This window comes from Apaloderma vittatum, unplaced genomic scaffold (genome assembly GCF_000703405.1).
Source record: "Apaloderma vittatum isolate BGI_N311 unplaced genomic scaffold, ASM70340v1 scaffold5850, whole genome shotgun sequence".
NCBI classification, from domain to species: Eukaryota; Metazoa; Chordata; class Aves; order Trogoniformes; family Trogonidae; genus Apaloderma; species Apaloderma vittatum.
This window is the reverse complement of record NW_009694927.1, coordinates 38,641-55,985: the sequence shown is the minus strand read 5'-3', so window position 1 is coordinate 55,985 and position 17,345 is coordinate 38,641. Positions and strand designations below refer to the sequence as shown.

The following is a 17,345-nucleotide window of genomic DNA, read 5'->3' as shown; positions in this document are numbered from 1 at the left end:
AAATTATAAATCAAAACACTGCGATGAAATTCGTTTGAAATGAGAGGCCAAGGGTTTCTTAGAAATTATCCTTTATGAGTTAAACAATAAAGAAACTCATAGAAATTGCATTTTGTTCACTTTGCATAAATAGTTAACAAAACACCTCATTAAACTCACTGGAGTTAACACAATGCCTCACTAAACGTTTGGGTGAAGTCATTTTTTTATCCTAGGTGGACTCAACAAACCAATTCAGAACAAAATTTACCACATGCACCATGCTAAGAAATCCTGCCAGAATTAAAAAAAAAAAAAAAAGGAATAAAAATAATTATATTATGCTTATGGTTCCAACTAACATGTTCCACCGTGCAGCAGGCTAGGGACGTGCAAAAGCTACCACAGATAAGACTATTTGGTAGCTCGATAGTTTTTCACGATGTGGATATATCCGAATGCACTTTAAGTTTGTCTTTTTAATTAACCCAAATTAATTTTCTTGAATGTATTAGGAGAGACTTTGGGAAATGAGATGTAGGCTACTAGAATCATTTGGGCTTTGCAGAAAATATTACTCCTGGTGTATCTGACAATGCCAGCAGACTTTTCTCGCTGTGCTTCCAGCTAAATCACCTCTTCTTCCCTGGTTAGTCTGTTATTTGCACATTATATTCACTCACCGACACAGACCTGAACTCAGCCCTTTCTCCTTCCATTTCCACAGCTTTTATCCAACTGATGAGGTTCTGCCACGCGGCCGAGACCTGTGCTTTGGTGTTGGGGATTGCATATAGAGCACTCATGAGTTATTACATTGCCGACAAGGAAATGAGAAACGTCACGGAAAAATGATCGACATTCTGCCATCTAGTCTTGTAAAGTTATTTTTGCATGGGTTGAAATTCAGTGCTGCCGTGACACACGCAGCATTCTCATCTGCCGTTGCGTGATATGTAGCATCAGCCTAAAATATCGTGGTGACATTATCAACAAAAAGGTCAAATGGCCCAGCCTTGCTGTATGAGACGCAGGGTAAAACGAGACAAGGTGAAGGATTTACTTTCCACTTTATATTAAAAAGCGTTTTTTCCCTCTGCCATGTTTATTATATTAAAGCATCTATTTCCAGGAGGTGGTGTGTGATGTATTTAACAAAGCTTTCTACGCTGAAGCACAGCTCCACAGCAAGGGCTGGGCTCCGCAGCGCACCCGGTAACAGAACATGGATCACGAGCCACCGCTCCGGCCCAGAATAACAGAGAAAAACCACAACAAAACCAGGATCCCGTAAGCAAACAGAGCTGTGCAGAGCTTCTGGAAGGAGCAGGGAGTATTTGTACAGTTCCTGTGCTACCAACATTTGGCAGAGATAAATATGCATGAGCGCAGAAGCCCTGGCAAGATCCCACAGCCAATGAAAGGAGATGGTTTGGCAACCTCCAGAGAGGAGCAGGCAAGATTGCTTTAAGTACTTGACATTTATCGGGCAGAAAAAGCATTCGGTGCCTGCTGGGAACACGAACTCCTACGAAAAAGCAAACCATGCTGACACACTGGTGATACGCATGCTGCCGCACCGCCTGCTCTGAGCACGGAGTAATTAAAGGGGTTTTCAACGTGGGTTGGTTCCACGTCGGAACCGCACAAACGACCCTGAGCTGGTAAAATTCCAGTGATCCTGGAAAACAAAACCTCAACTTCGCGGAGTTCGCTCTGCTTGGGCAGGGACTCTCCGTGTTTCATAGTGCCCTGCCACCGAGCCATTCTCTTGCTCTAACAAACTGCAAGTGGAACAAAACACACGGGCTGCGGTAAGTTCACTTCTCATCCAGAAGCCAGGAGCGCAGTGCTTGAAACAAAAGCCTTCCGGGAGCCGCACTGAATAAGCAGAAAATGACATTTCTGAAACGAGATATTTGTAGCACAAAGGTTACGCATTGCTTTCAGACATGCCCGGATAATCCGTCTTTCATAGTTAATTTTTGGGAATACAGGATGCTTCTGGCCATCTTATCCTTCTGGAGTATTTTTTTTTTTTACTCCTTAAGGAGAGACTGAGATATGAAAACGCGCTATGAGATTGGGGTTTATTATTTGCTCAGTTTATAAGTAATAAATGAAACCATCTAAAAACTAAAATTAATTTTGCCATCTTCTACTGTCCTTTGGGTTTTTACCAGCTTTTACAGTTCAGAAACCAAGCTGATTTATTGTGCTGTTCACTGTAACAAACAGAATAAAAATACACGTAATGGGAAAGTTCCTCCCTTTCAATCTCGACAAGGGGTTCCAGCATTCAATTTCTTCATAAATTGAAGGAATGAGCTGGGGCCTAAAATTTTTAAAAATTCTTTAAAATGTTACTTTAAATGCAGAAGGAATTAATCTTGCTGTATCTTGAGGGGTGTCTCTATCAAAAAGAGCCTCCGGGAGTGAAAGGCAATAGAATTTATTTAATTAAACCCCGAATGTTCTGGATACTGAATCAAAGATACATGGATCCTGATTTACATCACATAATTCGACAGAGGAAATCCAGCTCTAGGGTAGCATGGAACCTACATATATATATGTGTGCGAGTGTGCAAATTCAAGGCTACGAGTAACCCCGCTGGCTCTAATGAACTGAACTGCTGGCTCGGAGCCGCACGCCATCTGAAGTGCGCTTGTGCGCCGGTGCTTATAGGGGGCTGGATTTCATTATCTCTGGAGATGAAGTTTGACTATTCTTAGCGAAACTGAATTTTAAAAAGGCACAGCCCTCTGAACTGTGCAAAAGATCGGCACCCGGGAGACCCGAATTTAATTCATTGCTTTGTCATGGGCCACAGAGCCTTGCCCGCCGTTTTGCCCCCTGGTGCCGCTTTTCACCATCCACGTGCCACCAGGGGTTTGACACGAGGCTTTTATTTTAATTTATCTGTTGATATCCATCCCTGCACAGGGGTTCTCATCGTTGGAAAGCAGCATCAGAAAGCAAAAGCAAATTTAAATGTATCTACTGGAGACGTGCAGCACTGAACGTGCATCTTTGCTTCTCCAAGGCATCTCTGAAGGTAGATTTTCCTACAGACATAAAAGACACACACAAAGGTGCATCTTAGCAAACTGCTATAGAAACATCATGACTAGGTCGAAGTACATCAGAGAACATACCTCTGTCAGGAAAAAAACCCCAAATTTAAAATAGGATTGTTCTCACGGCCGCAAGTCCTTTCCCCGTGGGTTACCTTCTCCTTTTCTAAAAGCTGCTGAGAGGAAAAAGCAAAGGGGGAAAGAACACAGAAGGAGTAAAAGAACCACCTGATTCATTCCGAGAGCCTTGCAAGCAATAGGTGGTTCCAGCGCAAGGATTTCATACAGCACATATTTCTTCCCCCTCCTGAACCTCTTAGCTCTTACTGGAAATTATTTGGGCATTTAAAGCGGAAAAAACTATGTTGAAAATGAAGGGATTAAAAGACGATGTCATAAAATAATATGGAGGTGCTACTCAGATGCCTGAAGGCTGCGATCAAGGAGGCTTCTTCAGACACATTCAGGTCCCTTTATTTTGGCTATAACTTCTTTCAGCTTTTAAACCAATTGATTTCTGCTCTAATTCAAAGTGGTGGAAACCTAGTGGCTTCGGTACCAATATTTCAGAATTAAACACTGGTATAACAGAGACTAGAATTGGGCCCCGCAGTTAAATTCTGTACAAGTACTGCGACGCATCGGCACCGTGGCTGAGGACACGCTGCCCCCAGATCCCGCTTCGGGCAGCTGCACAGATATATGTTATTTTTTCCAGATAACGCTCAACAGGCAGGGAAATAAAAGAAAAGAGAGCGTTTGAGAAATAATTACAAATTGTTTGCAATCAAGCTTTTCTGTGCTACTCACTGAAGGTAGATGTTATTGTCAGCACAGCTCTGGAAAGGCAGAAAAAAGCATGATTTTGGATAAATGAGAAAAGTCAATGCTACTGAGCTGAGGGAGACGATGGGGGAAACCACTTGCTGGATTTTCATAAACTGCTTGGAGAAGGTACGGTACAGAGGCTTTCTGAGCCAGCACTGAGAGACGCCAAACAGAAGTGAACTCTGCAAGAGCTCCTGGCTCTGGGTAACTTCTAAATGCAGCACCTGCACCTTAACGGTGGGGTCTGAAACGACTTGCAGAGAAAACGGGAAAGAACGAAATCAAGCTAGAGAAAGAGCAAATAACAAAACAGTCAGTTTAGCTCACTGACTTCATTTATCTTGAAAAAAAGTCTGTATCTGCTCACTGGATTTAATTGTTGCTTTGGCTCACCAGAATCCTGTCCAGAGCCCTGGTGGTGACTATATGCAAAGACTTGAATAATTGGTCTGGAGACTCTTCATTTTTCAGATCCACGGTACTACTCACACACACAATAAGTAGGTCAAACCCATTATTTCCTTACGTAAGTAGCAATCTGATTGCTGGGCTTCTAAAATAATTGCAGCCCATTAAATCAAGCTGGCAGAGCTACTGAGGTGATGCTGTGCATGACACCGATGTCTTGGGGACTCCGACATGAAACACGATTGTCTCACAGCGTCCCGCTTTCGGCTGGGACAGAGGTACTGGTCGTCCTAGTAGCTGGCACACTGCTGCACCTCAAATCTCCTCTCCCTCGGAAGTTCTGTGGGCTTTGTACCATCCTCTTCCTCGAGGGCACTGCATGAAAAGCCTCTTGGTGCTGCTTAGTGACAGACCCGTCAGGTCCTTCACGCCGTGCATCTCGCCTTCAAAACAGAGCACGAGGTTCATCTCGCAGGGGTCAAGGGAGTCACCGCAGCAGGAGCATCGAGAAAGCAAAATGAGCCCCGACGAGCAAGACACAAGGTGACCCTGCAGCAGCAGCTCTGGCAGGTTGTCACTGAGCATCTTTTTGGGTGAGCGTGCTGACAGCTCAAGTGGACGGAGCACGGCGGGAGCAGCTCACGGGCGGCAGCAGCGCCTGGAGATGTCACAGCTCCGTGGCCAGAGCCCGAGCGTCACTGAAATACAGGAGGAGAGCCTCACAGCTATTCTCTATACTTCCACCTCCACAGGGGTGGCTCCTCTCTCCTCCTCAACTCTAAAAGTCTTGGCAAAATTACGGAGAAGCCGTACACTCTGAGATGCTGCCCCCACCCAGAGATTCTCTGTGTGCCTGGCATCCGTCCGTTCATCTCGCGGTTCTTTGCAGAGTGGTCTGCTGAAACCAGCACAGCCTACGAGGGCTGTGAGGGCCACACAGCTGGGCCTAATCACCATAAATTCACCTGGTATGGCACCGTTTTGATCCCAGACGGGCTTTGGGAGAGCCCCCTTGTGTTGCAAATGCCAGGCTTAACCTCATTCTGCTGGCTGGGAAGCGAGACGGAGGATGAAAAGGCAAAGACGGAGCACAGAAAGGCACAGAGGAATTGCTGCCAGGAGCTGTTCCTACCTCACCCATGACTGCAGAACCTGTTCGGCTCAACTCACAGGCAGAACTTTCGGGGGAACAAGAAAGAGACTTGATTGAGAATTGGCATCCTGCAAAAAAGAGGGAAAAGACCAAGAAGCAGAAGACGGAAGAGGGAAGAATGAGGAACAGGGGAGATCCACACTTCAGGTTCAGCTTCAGGTTTGTGCTTGGTGCACATTTCTATGTTGGCTTTTTCTGCTGTGGGTTGTTTTTTGTTGGTTTGCTTTTCTTTTAATCCAAGTATTACTTACTAGCTTTTTCATAAAAATCCAAGTATTAAGAAACTTCCATTGTCATAACTAAAAACCCAATCCCATTAAAACTTGCCCAACTGAGGAGACTTGTGGCATCATCACAACTCTCCTAAGGCAAGATTTACAGCCAAGCCACCCTTCGGTGTTCTACCACGAGGAAACGGAAGCCAGTTCCCTTTGTGGTCATGCATGGAGGGAAAAATCTTCTTCACCCCACAAAGCACCTTAGGGCCAACAACCCCAAGGTTACGATGGTCCCAACAGAGAGCTGAATTTTCCCATTTATGCTCAGAGCACCCTGTACGTGCAGTACTGGTTTTGTTCTACTCTCGGTAAAGCCCAAGACGAGTTGGAGTTATCCAATCGCTAGACGTGAGCTGTTCTGAACGTGAAGGCAGAGTATTACCCGTGATTGCCTCAGACAAATGATGGAAGCCATGGCAAATATCACACCACTGCACTGCAAATGGATATTAAGCTATGCCTCTCAGTGACATCAAGCACACCATGCTCCAGCTTTTTACTTGCCGCGTGTAAGCCTCCCTCCACCCGGAACCAGCAGCCGGCTGCACATCACACCTGACTTTGGGGAGTGTGCTTCTCGTTTGACACGCCAGCAGTTCAAAGCTATGACCACTCAAATGAGCTCAAAAAATCTGTGCTTGCTTATTTGATTTTTTTTTTTTTTTTTAATCCCACTCATGCATCTACAAAAAGCCCGGGCTGGTGCAGTGTGACCTGCAGGCAAGCTGCTGGCCCGGCAGAGAAGGAGCTGTGTGCTCCTGGCGTGCGTCTCGCCCCGGCGCAGCGCTGTTTGCACACGCGCGGGCTGGAGGAGCATGAAGTGCCAAACGCAGTCGTGGCATGTCAGGCATATGTTGCCTGATGTCATCCGGCATTAAGCTGAGTGGGAGAGATGAAAGCAGCAAACCACCCAAGACGGCTGTGTTCAAACAGTCATTAGAGAGAAATTACTAATGAAGCAGAGGGTAGCCGTGACGGGATCTCACCTGGAGCCAGACTTCAAACGTCTGCTGAGCACTGTGTGTCCCCCATAAAGCCAATGTGTGTGCAGGGGGCTTGCCCCCCCACCAGGATCACCCTCTTGGCAGGGAATTCTTCACTCTGTAAGGATTTGTCTCATGTGGTTGCTTAAGTGAGAACAGAATTAGGGCAGCGGTTAAAAATAAGGTAAGACTAAGAGGTGGAAATGCAACGTATTTGCTGTGGAATAAAAAGTACAGCTGTTTTGTGGATTTTCCCTTAATCCCAGCCAAGTTTTGCCTGTTATCACAGTCCAGCTCTGAGAGTAAACAGGGACTTTAGGATTTCAGTTTGAGCCCTCATTTGTCCACAATGTCTTTTACAGACAATGGCAAAGACAGCATGGAAAACAGAAATGTGGTATGAGTATCCCAAAATTGTTGTTTTCATAGCTTCACGGGCATTTCCATTAACTTAACAAATGCTGAAGGGCTGTCAAAAGGAAGCAAGAGAATTACCTGGATTTCTCCTCCCTTCCTCTCCCAGCCCTGATTTCAGAGCCAGTAAGTGATGCAAAATAATGCAAGAACCTAGTGTTGCATAGTATTTCAGCTCACAGGTGGAAATGCTGAGGAGGCCCAGTATTATGCTTCCCTGAGGTATAAACAAAATAAGAAATTACATACAGCCACAAATCTGATGCCTTACAGTTTTTTCTAGAAGCGTTCCAGGCTCAACATACAGGGACCTAACGCTAAGGAATGGATCGATGGGCACCCTAACCCTCCCTGGCTAAGGAATGGATCGATGGGCACCCTAACCCTCGCTCCCGTTACAGGAGGGCTGTCTACCGAGGCTGCAGATTAACCCCGCAGTGGGCAAGAGCACCCACCCACATGAGAGCCGTCTTCAGAGACTCTCCCTTTGCCGTGGTCCTTCTGGTAAAGGTTATTGATTCAGACACCTCGAGAGCACAGCTGAAGTACTTCCAGGCCTGGGCTGGCTCTAGAAGCAGCGCAGTGACTTTCACACGATGTGAAACCTGCGCTAACGCTCTCTCCTGGGTCCCAGCTGAGTGCAGGAGTAAGTGGCTCGCATTTCCTCGCCTCGTTGGCGTGTCCAGGGACTGCAATGACCCTAATACAGCCAGCAGCCTGGAGGAAGCCTACTACTCATCGTGTCTGCCTTACACCCAACACCACTATGAGGTCCTCATTCTGGGTCAGAATGGTGCGAATTCACCAGCCTGGTGTTGCAGCCAGGTTTATCAAGCCAGCCCTGGAGAAAAGCCCGCTTGCTCAGCAGGAGCCACGAGTGTTTAGCAGGGCTTCTCTCCTCCTCGACTGGCTGCGTCTGCAGTCAAGCTGGTAAGACAGCACAACGCTCCCCGAGCTCGCATTTTTAAGTCTTTTCCATTATCAAGAACAACAGAGCATCCACCACCCTTGAGAGCAGAGAGAGGTCTGTGCTGCAGGGGGGCCGCACGCTTAATTTTGTGCTTTTTTTTTCCACAGGTGACGCACCTCTCAGCAAACCAGCCACATCCTCACAGGAAAAGGGAGATGGAGGATATATAAAGCAGCTTTGTTAGATTAAAAAAGAGATTAAAAAAAAGGCATGAAGTACACAGCATAGACTAGCAGAACACAGCTAGTGCAGCAACTGCCGCGTTGGGCACACTGCGATCCCCAAGCGGGTAACTAGAGCTTCGTGTCTTTTACCAGTGCGCGGTCTATTTTCCGTTCAATGCTCGCAACTTCCATTAGCGTTAATGAGTATGCATATGTGCCCTGAGGGCGAGAATGGGCTCCCTCTGTGGCTTCAAAACTTGTTTATAAATCCCTCCCAAAATCACGCTGGGTTCATTGTTCTGCACAGAAAGTGATTACACCAGCTCTAAAAGCTGCTGCTCTCTTTCCTTCCTTCCTTCCTCCTTGCCCTCCCTTACCTGAGGGACCAGAAAACAGACCTGAAGAGGTACCAACGGGAGAGGAACCCAGCTCTGGGAGCTGCAGGCAGAAAACCGACTCGCTGCAGGGAGGGACAACCCAAAACCTCAGCAAAACCAAAGAAAAAACAAACACTGGAAAACTACCACTGCCCCACTCCCCCCTCCCGAGAAAAACAACCCAAAGCCTTTGAAAAAGCTATGAAACACTAGACATTAGACTGAAATCTTTGCCGTGTCCCTCCTGCTAGATGCAGGTCTGTGGGGACCAGAGGGGCCAAACGCCGTCTCCCAGTGTGCACGAGTTGGAGCGAAGCCCTCTCAAGGTCTGCAAAAAATCATGGGTAAGGCAGCACTGAGATCAAAACTCTGATTAAGGTTCGTGAGGGAAATCAGACACTGCTTTACACATGGCTGAATGCTGGCTTGCATTGCAAAATCATAGAATCGAATCGTTTAGGTTGGAAGAGACCTTTAAGACCATCGAGTCCAACTGTTAAGGCAGCAATACCAAGTCCACCGCTAGCCCACGGCCCAGAGCACCACATCCACATGTCTGTTAAACGCCTCCAGCGACTCCATCACTTCCCTGGGCAGCCTGTGCCAGGGCTTCACAACCCTTTCCGTGTAGAAGTTTTTCCTAATGCCCAACCTAAACCTCCCCTGGTGCAACCTGAGGTCATTTCCTCATCTTGGGAGAAGAGACCGACAACCCCTGGCTGCCCTCTCCTGTCAGGGAGCTGCAGAGAGCTATATGAGGTCTCCCCTCAGCCTTCTCTTCCCCATGATGAACAACCCCAGCTCCCCCAGCTGCTCTTCATCGCACTTGATCTCCAGACCCTTCCCCAGCTTCATTGCCCTTCTTCAGACACACACTCCAGCACCTCAAAAAAATTATACTTGCATTGCTGATGTGAACACTAGCTGCAGCTTTTTACAAGCCAAACTACAGTGCTGTAGCAAAACATCATGCTACAGCAAGCTGTAGGAAAATGAGCTAAACAACAGACACTGGACAACCCTTGCCAAGAGCAGCGCCCGAAGACAGGTCCCTAAAATCCCGCGTTGTGCCGCCTCAGCACGGCGCTGCCCCGGCTGCCTGGAGGATACAGCCCAGAAGCAGCGGCTACAGCTGAAAGTGCCCACAGCTACACCCACCAGAACTCCTCTGTCAGTCCCTTTAGACTCGTTAGGTCTGAAGAGGTCTCGTTAGTGGTGCTTCTCCCCTCGGTAGGCACGGGTGGAAAGACGAGAGAATAGGATCTGGCTATAAGGAGGGATGTGACGTGGTCACTGCAGAGGATGCTCTTTTGAAGCTCAGGTTAAACACATTATTCGCTAAGGCAGTGAATAAAAGGAAACCAGCACCACGCAAAACCAGCAGAAGGGCTAATCCCTTTAATCCAACTTCTGTTTCACGAAAGCAGAGAAGTTCAAGCTTACAACGCAGAGTCACCAGCCCAGCCAACAGAGAGCTGGATCTCTGAGCCAGACCGGCCGGGCTGCAGCCCCGGCCACAGCTCTGGAACTGCCTTTCTCCAGAGGAGAGTTTTCCTTACAAGCTGCCCACCTCTAGAGATTGCTGAGAACAGAGAGAGGGCTCAGGAGACAGAAGGGTTTCTTCTGTCACACACGACACTCGCAGCAAGAACACTGAACCAATGGAGGGGGTTTGAGGGGTGGGATCCCTGCAAGCACGGCCATGTATCAGACCTGAACCTCTGGCAGGAGTGGAATTACAGCCACGAACAGCGCTTTGAAAATGCTACTCGAGTTTTAATCTGCATTTGTGTGCACGTGTTTGTACGTACGTGCAAGCACACACAACTCACTTTTTCATTAGACACACGTGTGTACACATGTATACACAAATTACATCGTATGTATTTTATGGGCGTATACTTATTGTCCATATCACTAAACAGAATTTTAACAAAAAGTTACCTTTCAAAACGCATTTCATTTATACTTCCTCACGATTAGATATGCATTCTGTGCTGAAACGTTATTTAAAATTACCCTTTTCAGTTCACTTCTCACTTGCAATGCGTGATGTCCGGGGCACAGCCACACTGCTTTGCTGCTCCTACCAGAGTTGCAAAACTCTGCAGAAAAGACAACCCACGTTTTTCAGAACAACTTTCTAGAAAACCTGTCAGGGAGGAGAAATGCGCTGGGTGGGAGGCATTCAGTGGGTGTGTGTGAGAGGTAGCCAGAAGAGTAAAGAAGGAATATTTGAAGCATAAGAAGGCACACAAAAGTGTGACAACGCAGCAACAAAACTAAAGTCAATTATGGAGACCCTCGGGCAGGAGAGGGCTCTTTTGGGCCCAGCCAAGGTGGTCTGGGAGGACACATACCAAAACTGAAGCGTTACCGCGCTGCTGCACAACAAGACTGGGCTGGCCCGTGTCTTTGCAGCTTAAAGGAAGATTCTCACACTCCCAAGCACTTGGAAGCAAAAGTACTTATAGGAAAAGCGTGTGGAGCCTATGTGGCTGATGACGTTTGTGCTTCAGGAGAAAAAGGTCTTTCAAGCTCTTGACCAAATTTCTCCTGCAGCTTACTTCTGCAGGGATGGCAGGCTCACGTTCAAAACATGTTCTAATGCTATAGCAGTTAATATGATGGGTTGGATTCAGTATTTTGACTTTACCATGATCAGAAATAGGATAAAAGTTACTGTTAAGAACAGCTTTAGTTTGTATAAACTGGATCATTACCAAAAAGCAAAAGGTGAACACGTTCAGTGAAAATGAGTGGCGAGGCTGTGCCCAGTTGCCTGGGAAATGCAGCAAATTCCTTTTCAAAGTAGCCATGGGGTCAGCTGACAGACTTTACAGTCTGAATTATTCTGCATTGCCACGAAAATAAAACAAACCAACAATCTGGCAACAATTTTGTGTCAACTCCTGATTTGCTTAAAAGCATGAACAAGTATTTCTGGTCACAACAACGAGCAAAAGGGATGCGCGCTGAGAGCACGATGCAGCGCCTGGGATGTCAAAACCCATCTGCACGGCAGCAGTGGGAGAGGCCAGTGCTGATCAAACCCATTTGTCCCCCAGGGTTCCTCCTTCCAGCTCATGCTGTGAAGCAGGGTCGTCCTGATCTCTCCCAGCGGGGAGCGCAGCTGGTCCCCCTGCTGCACAGAACACGTTCCCAGCATGGAAGAGAGGCAGGAGATCCCCACAGCGTCAGCTCAGCTTTAGTAGCTCAGAGGAAGGAAGCAATCCTTACTCAACACATCTGTTTGCTCTTCTTCTGAACATTGCATTGGCTGAAATGTAACTGGGAGAAATGGGAAGAGAAAATGTAGACTCACAGGTGAACGGAAGCTCTGGGCAATACGTTATATCATCTCGGGTACAATTTTTACCGCTGGCTGGTATTTCCCTGCTGTAGAGCTTCAAGGCCCCACAGTAGTACTTTTTAATCAGTTCTGTCCTTCACTTCTTTGCTGAGGAGGACCCTTTCCAAAGCTGTGCTGGCACAGTGCTGGTGCTGTGGTGAGTGCTCCTAGGCTGGCGTGTGGTAACACCGCCCTACCTGCCATCTGACAGCAATCTCTCCTTCCCTTCGTTTTGAATAAATTTGACTCATCTCCTGGTGTACAACCAGGCTACATAAGTGGTGCGGTTCTTTAAGAAATGACCTGCTGGCCCAGAACTTAGAGAACACATCTAGGATACCTGTGCCACACAGAGGGGGAAACATACGGGCAATTCCTAAATGATCGGCTGGGTAATCTGAACATCGGGTCACCAAACTCCTTTTTTCCGAAGAATGACAGTGTATACCTTCAGTCCTGTCCGGTAGTTTCCCACTTTTACTTGTCGTTCCAGTGTTGACTGTTTCGGATGAGGTGCTCAGTTTGGTGTTGGGGTCTCGCTTCGGTTTTGGAGGCGGCTGCTTCCGAGAGCTGCTACTTTCGTCATCGGTTCCTCCAACAGAATGAAGAGACTGGGATCTCACGGTAAAACCGCTGGAGCAAGGATGTGGCAGTCTGTCCTGAGGAGCAGGCATCGTCATAAATCCCATGCGGAAATGTTTCCCCACGTAGCTTCCTTCATTTCCTCTCACTACTTCCCCACCTATGCTGTAAAAGAAAATACACGTGTAAGTACAGGATCCACCTCTGCCTGAACTGCACCTGGAACCAGGATCTCTGTTCCACCAGCAGTGAGCGCTTTGTGCTTTCAGATTTGGAAACCAGTAATACTCTTTTCTTTTTGTAAAACAAGGTGACTACTAGAATAGCCCATTTTTCAAATTAAGTTGCCAGCAACCGAAACGCAGGTACGCTGCCACCCACTCACTAAAGTTTTACAAAAGAAATTGAGAAAAGCTTTTGTTCAGGTTTCACAGCATTTCACAGAAATTGCCTGTAGAACAAATTTCAAATGTCAGAGGTCAGAATTGAGTTTGCTGGAAGACGAGAGACTGCAAAGAACACGGCTTCAGAAATGCAACATTGTGTATTGATTCGCACTCCCCTGCACTCATCCTTGACTACAGACACTCGTGTACCTCAGGGAAACAAGGCTCTTGGGGTCCAATCGATCATTTCCCTGCGGATTGAAGAACCGCAGGAGAAAGAAAAGCTCTACAGATTACTTGGAAATAGGAAACTGAATCTTAACGTCTCATCAAACCCACCTGAAGCTGCAACATGAGCACCGTCAGACCAGTAAGATACAAGCGCAGGAGATGAAGAGGCAACGGGTTGTGGGACACCAGCAAGAAAATAACCTCCAGCCGTTCACAAACACAGCAAGAGAAGAAGGAAACGAGACGAAATTGAAACAAATGCTGTCAGAGCAAGCACTACATCGTGCTGTGGTTGGCAGGGCTGAGAACCCGGTATATTCGTGTGTCCTTATCAGCTCTGAAAAACGTCTCTCCCTGGTGCTTATATTTCAGGGAAGGCAGCTCAGCAGCACACGCAGGCGACCGTGGGCCTGTTTGCGTGGAGGTTCGCCGACAGTGCTGCCACGGGTGTGCCGAAATGTCAGCAGGAGAATCGCCAAGTCCCAGGAAGGCCCCAATAACCTCCTCCTTCCCCTCCACACAGAGCGAAGCTCCATGCAGGGTCACTCAGCTCCGCTAAACTTCCTCCCTGATGCGGCTGGTGCCGTTTATTTGGTGCTGGAATACGTTTCTTCCTTTAAAAGGCAAGAACGTTTCTCAGCGGTTCATGTGAAGAGTGAGCATAGTCACTTTGCTCTCTGATGCTGTCCCCGTCCCCAGCGCAGGTAACATCTCCGAACACCTTAAAAGCATCGCACCGGCACCGTGCAACACATACCGTTGTGTTGTGTGAAAAAGCAGAGCCTTCGTTTGCTTACTACTGTCCTCGCATTTTTATTTCATCACCGTTGGTGGGGAGGTCCACCTTCCAAACTGGTAAAACCAAACTCGGGCCGTGCTCCAGGGCACTGATCCCCACTGACCTCCCGGTTATTACCAAATCCTTATTGGCATCAATTCCAGAGGGACTCGCACAAAGAAAAAGCAAAAGGTAGAACTCATTAATCTGAAGATTAATAAAAAACCTGTAGCTAATTTAAATGATTAACTATGCCTCTACTAATCTCTCGTAAATTGTTCTGAAAATAGCATAATCCTCTGACACCGGAACACAACAGGGGCCCATCACGTTACGTAAAGGAGATTACTATCCAAACACGCCAAAGAACGCAGGTGGGGAATCTGCCTCCTTCCTTAAGCCCACTGGAGAGCTCACATTTAGCAAACAAAATTTCAGTTTCCCATATCCCTGGCATTAAAATTCTTATCAGGGTAAAAAAAAAAAAAAGGGTGGTGCCAGCGAGGCTGGCTCCAGCACCCTGAAGCAGAGCGCTTCGCCACGAGTCACGGCGTCCCCTTTGACTAGGGATGCGTTGCTAAGTTAGAAAACTAAAGAAAAGCACTTTTCATCACATTGCTGAAAAATACACAGCAAAGACAGAGTATCCAGAGACTGCCTGCCTCCATTGGTGTGGTCTTTTTAATTTGCATTGCTCCTACTTAGCATTGCCAAGAACAGTTTTAAATCGCTGTGATGTTTCATTACTTGGTCCAGGCAGAAATCGAATTAACTCCTGGAAAATGAGTCAACAGTTGTGCGAAAAGTTTTGCTTTACTTGGTGTTACTGCTTGAACTACAGACAATGTGCAATATTAAACCCCTCAGTGCAATTGAAAGGAGTAGGAGAATTCTTGGAAATATCTAAGCCCCATCAAGGCAAAATACCCTAGAGCTGTATTTTCTTCCCGTCCATCTACCTACCCTTGTTCTTGGTATTCATCCAGAAATTCTCTTATCAGTTCAGACGTACAATGGATTACTTTCATGCCTCGGGCATCAGAAACCACTTGGTAGTTCTCCCCTTTGTGCGGTTTCTACTTTTCTTCCCCTGCTCCTTTATACGAGATTTGCTGACTTTTTATCCACAAGCTCAAAAGCAGAACTGCACCTGATTCTGAGAGCTGACCTCTGCAGCAGGAGGATGCCCCATGCCAGGCACCAGGGAAGCCGCCCGAAGAAAAGAGAAGTCGCCAAAAATCGACCGCGATGACGCAGGGAGGTTTTTTAAGTCCGTCAGAAAAGTGACCAGCCAAAACACAAAAGGAACAAAAACACTTAGCTCGAGTCTTGCATCATGACCTGGGCTGACTGAGCAACCAGCTGTTCACCCCTTGGTGCATCCACCTTTTTTGGGGGTTCTGGGAGCAGCCGCTCTGACTTTAACCACTTCCCTACTCTTACAGCAACGAGCCCCCAGCACGTATCAAATGTTCGGAGCATCAAGGGCTGAAAGGGCTTTGAAATGTCTCTTCCCCATCAGAATAAATTATACACACATAGACTAAGGATGACACATTTTACTTTGTATCCAAGAAGCACTTCCAAGATTAGCATAAATTATATTTTTAAATTAGAGGTTGGATGCCAAAAAACAGAAGATACACTATTTTTATCCCCCTAAACACGATTTCAGCAGACCATGAAGTATAATACTGAAGAAAGAAGGGTAGGATCACAATCATGGCTTCAGGAACTGCACTGTAACTATTGTTTTACACAAATCTACACCATTTTCATTATAGAAATCAAATATACAAACAAATTATGTTTCTTTTTCAAAAAAAAAAATCACACTATGGACATACTCCTCCTTATTCCCAAGGAATATAACGCATGTGAGGGTTTTTTCTGCATGACTTTTCTGAAAGACTCCACTCCACGACGATCTTGCATCAAGATCCAGAGGATAATATGAGGATCCTTTCAGATCCAGGCTGAAGTGTAAACGAGTCATCCCAAAGGTCAAATTCAGAGTCATTCTGCGCACCCAGAGGAATGTCTGAAGCGAGTAAATGCTGCGTCTGGTCACATTCAACACCTCACCTCTGCTTTTGAGGTAGGAGATCAGGTGCCACTTAAGAAATCAGGTCTCCCAGGACACAGAACGCGCCACTACTATAAAACAAGATTTATTCTTTTACCACAAACCCACGGGCTCAATCCTGCAAACATGTGATGTGGCACTCCCTCTTTGCGCATTACCGCACCTGAATGATTCGGAAGCCTTGTAGAAGCGTTGTCCCAGGCAATGCCCCGTGCAGAGGCATGCCTGACGCTAGATTATTTCTAGGAAATCATTTCCTAAAGCCAAGCCACAAGCGTGACAGACACCTAAGAGCACTCAGCGCTCCCGCCAGCCGCGCTGGGGTGGAATCTCGCCTGTGGAAGATGCTCCAGTTCAAACTGCAGCCCCACATGCTGTGGCTGCGCTGGAAGATTAACCGAGCCCCTGGCGAGCGACCAGAAGACAGCTGTAATCCCCACGCAGGGCAGAACCCATGATAAAAGCAAAACTAAACCAGCCTGGCCGCAGCAGGTTCTCCCTGAGATGCCAGATGACCTAATTTCAAACGATGACCCGCTCTGCTCCGCAGCCAACTACTTTTATAGCGCAAAAGGTCGCAAATGCTAGCAGTAGTTGGTAAGTAAACAAATGGATAAATAAAAACGACACATGCTATTTTTACAACAGATCTACCACACGCTAGGCAGCTTGGGAAGGAGCAGCTGAGGAGTGAGGACCTTCCTGACCCACAGAGAGCTGAGCAAAACTGCATTTTGGGAGTCTGAACAGAAGTGCAGGTGCTTCTTCTTACTTCCACCGGCGTCCCTTCTATCTTTAGCAGGCTGCCTCTTGAACCCGAACACAGAGGACGCTTCGCAGGCGGGAGCGAAAGGCACTCTGCTTTTCCGCAGCTCACGGATATTTTTAATTTTGCATGGGAGACGCACGGCTAAAAGCCAGCAAATGAAAGCTGGGATGCTCAGAGTCACCTAGAATTAGACATCAACCATATGCGGCGTCTGCACTGAGTGCAAAGGCATGTTCGCCTTAATGGAGGGGAGGTTTGCATCCTGTCAAAAACGGGAGGAGCTTTAGGGAGGCTGTGTTTTTGTCACATTCCGGGGGAAAACCACATGGCGCAGGCTCCGCTCCGCCTGAGCAACTGTGGCTAAATAAATATTTCAATGAGAGGTGGGAATAAATTAACACCTGAAATCACTTTTGTGGATTTTCGGAATAGGAAGTGGCTTTGGTTTGGAGTCAAAGAGTTCTAAGGGAAGGGAAACCCGCAGAAAGTAAAAAAAAAAAAAAAAGGCTTTTTGTTTAAACCTGGACAA

The 17,345-nt window shown here is 47.0% G+C and overlaps 1 protein-coding gene across 1 annotated transcript in view; it reads right to left on the bottom strand.

Moving 5' to 3' along the window:
* NYAP2 (neuronal tyrosine-phosphorylated phosphoinositide-3-kinase adaptor 2) overlaps nt 1-17,345 on the bottom strand; it is a gene marked incomplete at its 3' end in the record, with an annotated part of 63,905 nt that overhangs the window by 13,898 nt on the left and 32,662 nt on the right. The window contains exon 2 of the mRNA XM_009869231.1: nt 12,433-12,731. Coding sequence (XP_009867533.1) covers nt 12,433-12,731 — 299 coding nt within the window. The remainder of the gene's footprint in view (nt 1-12,432; nt 12,732-17,345) is intronic.